The 8,701-nt window shown below is 40.8% G+C and overlaps 1 protein-coding gene across 1 annotated transcript in view; it reads left to right on the top strand.

Annotated features, from left to right (window-relative positions):
• The window catches only part of LOC123968365 (protein PTHB1-like), an 86,172-nt gene that overhangs the window by 18,152 nt on the left and 59,319 nt on the right, over window positions 1-8,701 (top strand). Inside the window, exon 3 of the mRNA XM_046045085.1 lies at window positions 1,197-1,307. Coding sequence (XP_045901041.1) covers window positions 1,197-1,307 — 111 coding nt within the window. The remainder of the gene's footprint in view (window positions 1-1,196; window positions 1,308-8,701) is intronic.

Raw genomic sequence — 8,701 nt, 5'->3', positions numbered from 1 at the left:
CATTTCCTGTTAAAGAGGATAAACCAACATGAAGACCAGAGAGCTGTCTATGGGAGAAAAGCAAGCCACTGTCAAGCTGAGAAAAGAAGGAAAATCGAGCAGAGCCATTGGACAAACATTGGGCAGAGCAAGCACAACAATTTGGAATGTCCTGAAAAAGAAAAACTACTGGTGTACTGAGCAACAGACGTCCAACAGGTCGGTCAAGGAAAACAACAGTAGTTGATGACAGAAATATGGTGAGAGCTGTGAAGAAAACCCCCAAAACTTCAGGAAGTGACATCAGCAACGAAGGCCGGATCGGGAAATCACAGCCGCAAAAGTTCTGGAACACAATCTTATGGACTGATGAGATCAAGATTAATCTCTAGCAAAGTGATGGAAAGGCCAGAGTGTGGAGAAAAAAAGGAACTGCTTATGATCCGAAGCATACAAGCTCATCTGTGAAGCATGGTGGAGGTAATGTCATGGCTTGGGCGTGCACGGCTGCTTCTGGAACAGGCTCACTAATATTTATTGATGATGGAACTGATGATGGTAGCAGCAGAATGAATTCAGAAGAGGACAGAAACATTTTGTCTGTCAATTTACGGAGAAATGCATTTCACCTCCTTAAGAGGAGACTGAAGGGAGAAACACCCCGAAACAAACAAGAACTGAAAGAAGCTGCGGTAAAAGCCTGGAATAGCATCACAAATGAAGAATGCAACAGTTTGGTGATGTCGATGGGTCGCAGGCTTGAGGCTGTTATTGCAAGCATGAGTTATGCCACCTAATATTAAGATTATTTGTTTCCATTACTTTTGCTTACCTAAGAATGCTGTGGTCTAATACAAACATTGGTATGTCCTAAGTTGTTTAACACATCTAGATGTGAATACCAGGAAATGAGAGCTGAAATTCTGAACTCTTGTCTCATGCTCATCTTTTGATCTTAAACCCAAATGTCTTCAGTGAACAACAAAAACAAAGGAATTTCCCTTACCTTTCCAGTACTTTTGCAGGGGACTGTATATCATGAAAATATGCAGATTAGTAAGATAGTTCAAATCTCATAACTGTTATCCTGAAATTGGGACAGGGAATGAAAAACATTCACTATAAATTTGAAGCATTTTCTAAAAAATAGTTGTACTTATTCAGATGTTGCATATATATATCATTTGGCTGATGTGTTCCCTCTACCTGTCACTTAGGAGGTGTTGAGCCCATTGCAGAGGTTGCTGGTGACGGGGAAGAGCAGGAACTTCCACATGAGGCGACCAAGTTCATCAAGAAGAAACAGCCATCTAAGAAAGTCAAGAAAGGTAGGCGCACAAACTCCTCCAATCCTCCTCATCATGGAACTCCTCTACTTACTAAGTACTTTAATCTCCACTTTATTTTAGTCTTTACTCACTCACTAAATCTGCTCCCCTTCCCTTTAGTTCTCTTTTCCCAACACTCACACACCTAATGTACACCTCTGCTGCAAACACGTCAGCGCCTGTCAGGGATGTACTGGGATTTAAATTCAGCCCAGGACTATGAGACAGGACTTTTTGCAGTTATTTTAATACTAATAGTGTATATGTGGTACAAAGAGAATCAGATTATGCTGAAGACCTTCAAGAAACTTTAGGATGAAACCTTTCTCCTCAGTTTGCATAAGCAAGTCACCACTACACTGAACGAGACCAGAAGAGGCAAGCCTGAGCTGGAACACTTAAGTCACAGTATACTGCGAACTAACAACATGTACACTAACAACTGTACACATGTCATGAAAACAGTACCAGTAGTTTTTTTTTCTGGTTCCATTCTTATTTTTTTTCCTCTTTCTTTTTTTTCGCCATTTTTTCGTGGCCAGCCTGGTCACAGATCATAAAGGAAGACATTAGAAATTAAAAAATTAAACTCTTTGACCACCTGCTGGTTTGGCCTGGAATGGACCTGCCATTCAGGAGTCTTCCCGAACTTCCGCCCGTCCAAGTGAAGTCTATGTGTTGGAAACACTGTCATCGTGTCTCCTTCCCTTCTTTGTGTCTTTATTTGGAGCTGAATGCTCTCCAGCACAGACTTTGTCAGTGGTTGTGCTTCACCTTGTCACGTTTCCAAACGACCCGTGTCAAAATATATCACTCCAATAGTACATCTGCAGCATTGCTCCCAGCTTGCCACTAAATCCTGACCAGAGCCCAGACACTGATATCTGTTCACTGTCTGTCACACTGCTGTAATCCATCCCTATTTTCCCTCATGGCATAGTGCTCTGCCTCATCTGTTATTTGTACATACCACTTTGACTGCCATTGGATCGTGGTCTGCAGAATCAGCATGGTCTGGATTCCAGTCAGTGCCAAAAGATGAAATCAAACAATAAATTTGTTTTTGCAGATGATGTTTCTGTGTTTCTAAATGTTTAGCTTGGTTGATTGTTTTTCCCACAATGTTGTCTTGTACTGTTTTTCTTGCTGTACAAGCAAAGTCTTAATTTGATGGCCGTCACCAAATCCCAGCTGGCCTTGCCTTCAGCAAATTGTACTAAAACGTAAAACAAAATGCAGTTGGGAACAGTGCCTGTGGACTGTCAGGTGGGGTTGTGAGTCCTAATTTTTTAAAGGAGACACCAGATTATTGTCACAGTCTTTAACCTCCCCAGGGAATATACCAAGATGAACTCTAATAGGACCTTTGCTTCCAGCAGCTTTCATTGACTATGCTCTTTACCCTTGCTAAAATAATGGCGACGTCATGATGCCCATCCAGTCAGCATGTGTTTTGTTGCCCAGGAGAGGACTTAGAACTTGTTGTATCTTGTGGGAGGCACTGCAGGAATATGAGATGCCAACTTGTCAGCAGTGTGTTATTATCAACAATGAGTGCGTTCTTGTTATTTTGGGCTTAAGCAGAAATGTGCCTTTTCACCTTATTTCTGATGATGTTGTTCTGTTGGCTTCATCAGTCAGTGTGTGTGAACCAGTCACCAGTCGTTATGTGTGAACTACTCAACGACACATCAAAATGGCTAACTGACACATTTCTGACACATCTTCTGACGCTGATTTACCTCACATATAGTGAGCGCTCTAGACTAGACTAGAGACCAAAAAAAAACCTGGATAAAATGGGTCTCCTTTACACGGTGCCAGAACTCACCCTCAGACAAAGTGAGGAGCTCAGACATCTAGGAGGATCTCAGAGTATATTCACCACTCCTTTGCTCTGAATGTTGATGTTGTTTGGGCGTCTAGTGACTTTCCTTTCGAGGAATGCTCGGTGTGCCCAACTGGGAGGATACTTCAGGGCTAACCCAGAAAACCCCTGAAAGATTACATAGATTACCCCCAGGAGGCTGAGGGATGTGGCTAGAGAAAATGACATCTGAGCTACCTTGTTTAGCCTGTTGCCACTGTACTAAGACCAGCTAAGCAATGGAAAGCAAGAGGGCTTGTATTTACTTCCATTATCTTACTATATGTATGGCAAGCCTGTAATAACCAAGGGAGGTTTTTACCTTTTTATTCTTATATACATGATATACTATTTTATTTTCAGTACACATGTTTATAACATTGTAAAAGAATATCCATAATGCCCTTTAAGACTTCTTCACTGCTGTCCTATGTGCTTTATATGTTGTAGCCATAAGTACAGTGAAGAGCATCCTTTTTATTATAACACTGTTATTGCTTTAGACAATGTTTTCCGGGGCTGTGAGAAGAGATCTGGGAGTGCGTCCGGCGTTGCTGGCCTACTGTTGCCAGGTCTACACTCACTGTTTTCTCTGTTTGGGAAGTTGGACCACTCTCTCATCCTCTACTCAGTGTCTGCTGTCTCTCCTTCTCACTTTCTCTTCTCTTTACATTTTCATCCATCTGGTTCTGCTCTAAGCTCTTAGTTCCTTCTTACCATCTGTCTGAGAGATGTAGCAGATCAAAAGAGGAGTTATCTTGTCATTTAGCAGAAGTGTGTGATTGTATTTTATTTTCCTAATTAAGTAGATTGACTCGTCAATATATTTCTCCTTTTTCACCCTTCCTTTCTTCCCTCTGGTCCTGTTTTGTTTTTGTTATCCTATTGAGTTACTAAATTGATTAGTTTCATCTGAGATACGATAAGCAGATCACTCTAACACACACACACACACACACACACACACACACACACACACACACACACGTCTCCTGCCAGAAAAAGGCTTCTGGTTTGCATTGAGGACAAATCCGTGTTTTATGACAGTTTGTCTTTCCTAAACCCGGGCGGACGGATTCGCTTTGATGGGCTCTGCTTTCGTTTGTGTGTGTGTGTGTGTGTGTGTGTGTGTGTGTGTGCGCTTTCACGCACGTGGTTAATCCACTCAGGCGTCACCACTAATGAGAAAGGGAGGTGTGGGAGACACAGAGAGGGCGACAGTGGGATCATTATATATACACACACGTACGTATACATTCCCGTGATTGTGTCGGACGTTCTGCACATACAAACACACACACACAGGAATATTAAACCTTTAACAAGCTTTTGTAACAGAAGAATAAGTCTTTTAGTCCTCATCACTGCTCACATCATGACAAATCTGAGCGAAACAAATCAAACATCTGCTGCTTATTTTTTTATTCATTATTTCTTTAGTTTCACTAAATGAATTGATCATTTTCACCATAAATTGTCAATATCAATGATTGACAACCATTGCAAGTTAACAGATCGTTTTTACCAACAACAAAAACAAAACAGAAAGGGGCATTCAGTTATAGCAAACAGAAAAGCAAGCAAATCCAAATTTGTGAAGCTGTAACCACAAAACATTAAGTGTTAGTACTTCATAAATATTTAGATTCCCTTTAAATCCTGTTGTTTCTTGTAATGAGCGGGATCTTTAGTTCTTGTTTGGTGTGGGCGTTCCACCCTCTGTCACCAAAATCTCTAAACGCTTTAGTTGATAAATATAACAACGTGTTACAAATGAAATGTCAAAACACATCAGTGCATTGTAAAGTGCTGCAATATGTTTTGTATGTTAAACCAAACCAAAGGTGCATCAGTTGGTCACATAGAAATCAAACATAACTGTCATTTAATGTCATGTCATAAAAAATCTATTATATGAGATTTATTATGAGTCTATCGGATGATTCTGGTTTAATATCAAAGTGGAGATTTAATAGTGTTTTACTTTTGTGTATTTCTGTCTTCTACACACACACCCACCCACACACACACACACACACACACACACACACACACACACACACACACACATTTCACTCTTACCTTTCAGTTCTGCCCTCCAGACATGATCATGACATGAAAAAAGCCAAAGCAAAATGATTCCTAATTAGTATTGTATGTCATGGAAACCTCCAGAGCAAGTCTGTGGTTTCCACTTAAAATGAGAGGAGGAAGGAGGGACAGACGTAACAGGGGAAGTCATTTGGTAACAAGGGGAGGGTCAGAAGGTAGCATCATGTCCAGACTTGTCCTGTAACTTCTCCCACTTCTCCTCCTCAACAGACAGAACGACAGAGAGAGAAAACAGTGGTAACATGTAAAGCCATTGTAAATAATAATGTGATGTTGGTATTGCTCTAGGACACTTCAACTGGGAGGGTGCTTCCCAGTTTTAACGTCTTAACTCGGGACGTCCCATACGATACTGTGCTTCATTCCAGAAACCTTGGTGGTTTTACAGCAGGGGGCTGTGTTGGTGCAGGTGTTTTGTCCAAGGTGCTGGTGAGACGATCAAACACAATCCAAGGTGTCCAGGTGGAGTAACAGAATAATGTATTTAAAGGCTTATAATGTATTTAAGGCTTATTTGTGTGCGGCCCGCCACAATGACAGCACTGACCGCCATATATTGATTTTTGATATAATGATTTAGCAACCATGTAAGGAGCCTGGCTAATAAGGATAGTAATGTTAATGTTAGAATACAGCTGGGTTGTTAGAAAACTGTACATAGCCCCCCTTGTTTGCCTGCACAAAATAACAGCGAAAATATTATGTAAACATATGAAAACCCTATCAAATGTGTATTAAAAAGTTATAAAGTATGACCCTATGCACAATTTACATAAATACATAACAATAGAGGAGTCTTGTAGTCTTGTCTGCAGTGTTTCTCCTGTTGAAACACTTCTGCAACCAATTCAACAACGATTTTAATGAACAAGATATGTTGGTTGGGTGACTATACAACATAACATGCTGTCATGTGCAATGAGCAAATAGAGTCAGCAAACACATGACGTATACAGCAACAGAACAACATGTAGTGTTTATACAAGAAGAGGCAGCACTGAGAGCTTCAGTTTACAAGGCGTTAGCAAGTTAGACAGACAAACCATGACATGCTCCCTTATTCCACAGTCCTCATATCATGCATTTAACTGAAAGTTATCTTACCCAGCATTCACTGTAAAGTAGTGGGTGGTGGCAAGACTCAAGTGTTGCACCCTTTCGCAGCGATTCAGGGTTTTCCCAGCAGTTCTTTAAAAACCAAAAATTTTCATTGACCCAAAAAAAAATCCACATTGCATGTTGCGCATGTGTCTGGGATACTGTTGCTACCTTTGGTTGATGCTGGACAGTATTTACCATGAGTCAGCGCTGTAATCAAATACGCCGTTAATGATAATTCAAATTTGTAATGGTAATACTGACTGAATTCTACCATATCATTAAACCAGTAACCGTTTCATCCTCAATGGCAATATTAGATTTGTAAGGTAATTCATCTTCTAGATTAGCCAGAAACAGACATTCCTGTCTAGTTATTTTACCCAGTTACAATGTTCCTGAAAATATATTATATCGCAAAATGTATCTATCACAATATAAAAGTACATACTATTCCATGCCAATGCATTGGTGGTGCTCTGTCCACAGTTTGAATCTGGCCAGAGACGTACAGTAGAGCGTTTCTTTGTAATTGTGGCAAAATGCCAGAAAAGCCTTTGGAGGTTGTGGGCAGCACACTCATAAAACCAGGGACCGAGGTGGTAGAGGACAAATTAGTTCAAAGCTTTTATTTTTCAGACAAAGACACACGCATACACCTTCCGCCTACCTGTCTGTGACTTAAAAGTAATTAGGCGCCATGCCAAACCCCACACCACACACACACACAGACCTTTCTGTTAGTGCCTGGCAGCCAGAGAGCACAGTTGGCTGACTTGAAAGGCATCAAAAGCCGTCTGAGAGTGGGACACAGAAAAGAGAGAGAGAAGGAAGAGTGGAGCACGCTCACTCTCTCTCCCTCTCTCTCTCCTCCGCATGAAAAAGAAGGATGAAAGAGAGATGAAAGGGAAAGTGTCTTCCCTCTCTTCTTCCCCAGCGCTTCATCCCTTTTTTGTTGTTCTGCTCCTTCCCTATAGCCCACCTGGGATCACAGACACTATCCAGAACACACACACACACACATACGCCAGTCCCTAATGTTAGAGGAGGAAGACTGCTGAGCAAAATGTAAACTCTAACCTTGAGTCTTGCTCTCCTCCCTTCGATTCAGAGTAGAAAGTAGTCATCAGGGTGAGGGTCGGTCTGCGGTCAGGGGTCTCATTAAACCACAATATTTACCAACTCAGCGACTACAGCTTTATGCTAAGAATTGGTCTCTAGCAATGACCCAGCTCCTTTGTTATTTAGCTGCACCTCATGCATACTGGTATTGAACCGTAGTTAGTATTGCCTGTTGTGTGTCGGCATCAGCCAGTATTGCACCTTGCTCATATTGGCAATTACCATTAGCTATTAGCCTTCACCCATTAGTAATGTCCTTGTGTTAGCATGAATTTTATCTATTAGGTAGTAAATCTAAATAAAAGCTTTTATCAATTATTGACTCAATCTGAAAAGAAAAAAAAGGAAGATTGTCAGTCCGTTAACCCAGCCATGCCTAGGGACTAAGAATTACTAAAGTCAGTTACTAAAACCTTTATTTAGTCAGGGGAGCTTCACTGAGAGGAAACCTCTCTTTTGCAGGAAGAGCCTGATCACATTCGCACAGTTACACACCTGGAAGCTGCCCAGCACAATCACATCTGCTGGCCACTGAGCATCACCCCAGAGGTTAGAGGTTTAAGGGCCTTGCTCAAGTGCACCTCAGGTAAATGAGGAAGGGCAAGCACTGCATGTTCGTTTTCCACATCCAGATTTATCGGGCCAGTTTGGGGATTAAACCGGCTTCTCTAAACTTTAGGCCACCACAGATGGAAAGGACTAGAAAGTGGGTGTTGAAATGCAATTTTTGCAAATTACATGGAGACAACAGAAACAACAGTACCGTTGGATGTTACTGTTGAAAGACTGATGTCTTAAGGGATGCTGCTGAGGCATACAGAGTTGGAGACTGAAAACATGTTTTTGGACATTTATTTCTGGAAATTTACTGCAGGAGTTTGTTTTAGAACGATTAGTCAATCAAAAGAAAATGAATCAACAAGTATTTTGATAATCAATTATTCTTCAAGACAAATGGCAAGCATTATCTGGTAGCAGTGTCTCAAATGAGAGAATTATGATACTTGTCTTTACCTTACATTGTAGTAAATTGAATATCTAGATTTTTGATTGCTGGTCAGCCAAAACAAACAATTTGAAGATGTCACCATGGACTCATTATAATGCAGATTTTTTTACTGTAATGAAATAATTGTTAGTTACAGCAATAGTTTGTTTCAAATGTCAGTTAACATTACAAGTAATATCTACTCCT

The sequence above is a fragment of the Micropterus dolomieu genome, linkage group LG03, assembly GCF_021292245.1.
Source record: "Micropterus dolomieu isolate WLL.071019.BEF.003 ecotype Adirondacks linkage group LG03, ASM2129224v1, whole genome shotgun sequence".
In the NCBI taxonomy this organism is placed as follows: domain Eukaryota; kingdom Metazoa; phylum Chordata; class Actinopteri; order Centrarchiformes; family Centrarchidae; genus Micropterus; species Micropterus dolomieu.
The sequence above is the reverse complement of the archived record's forward strand: the minus strand, read 5'-3'. Positions and strand labels throughout refer to the sequence as shown.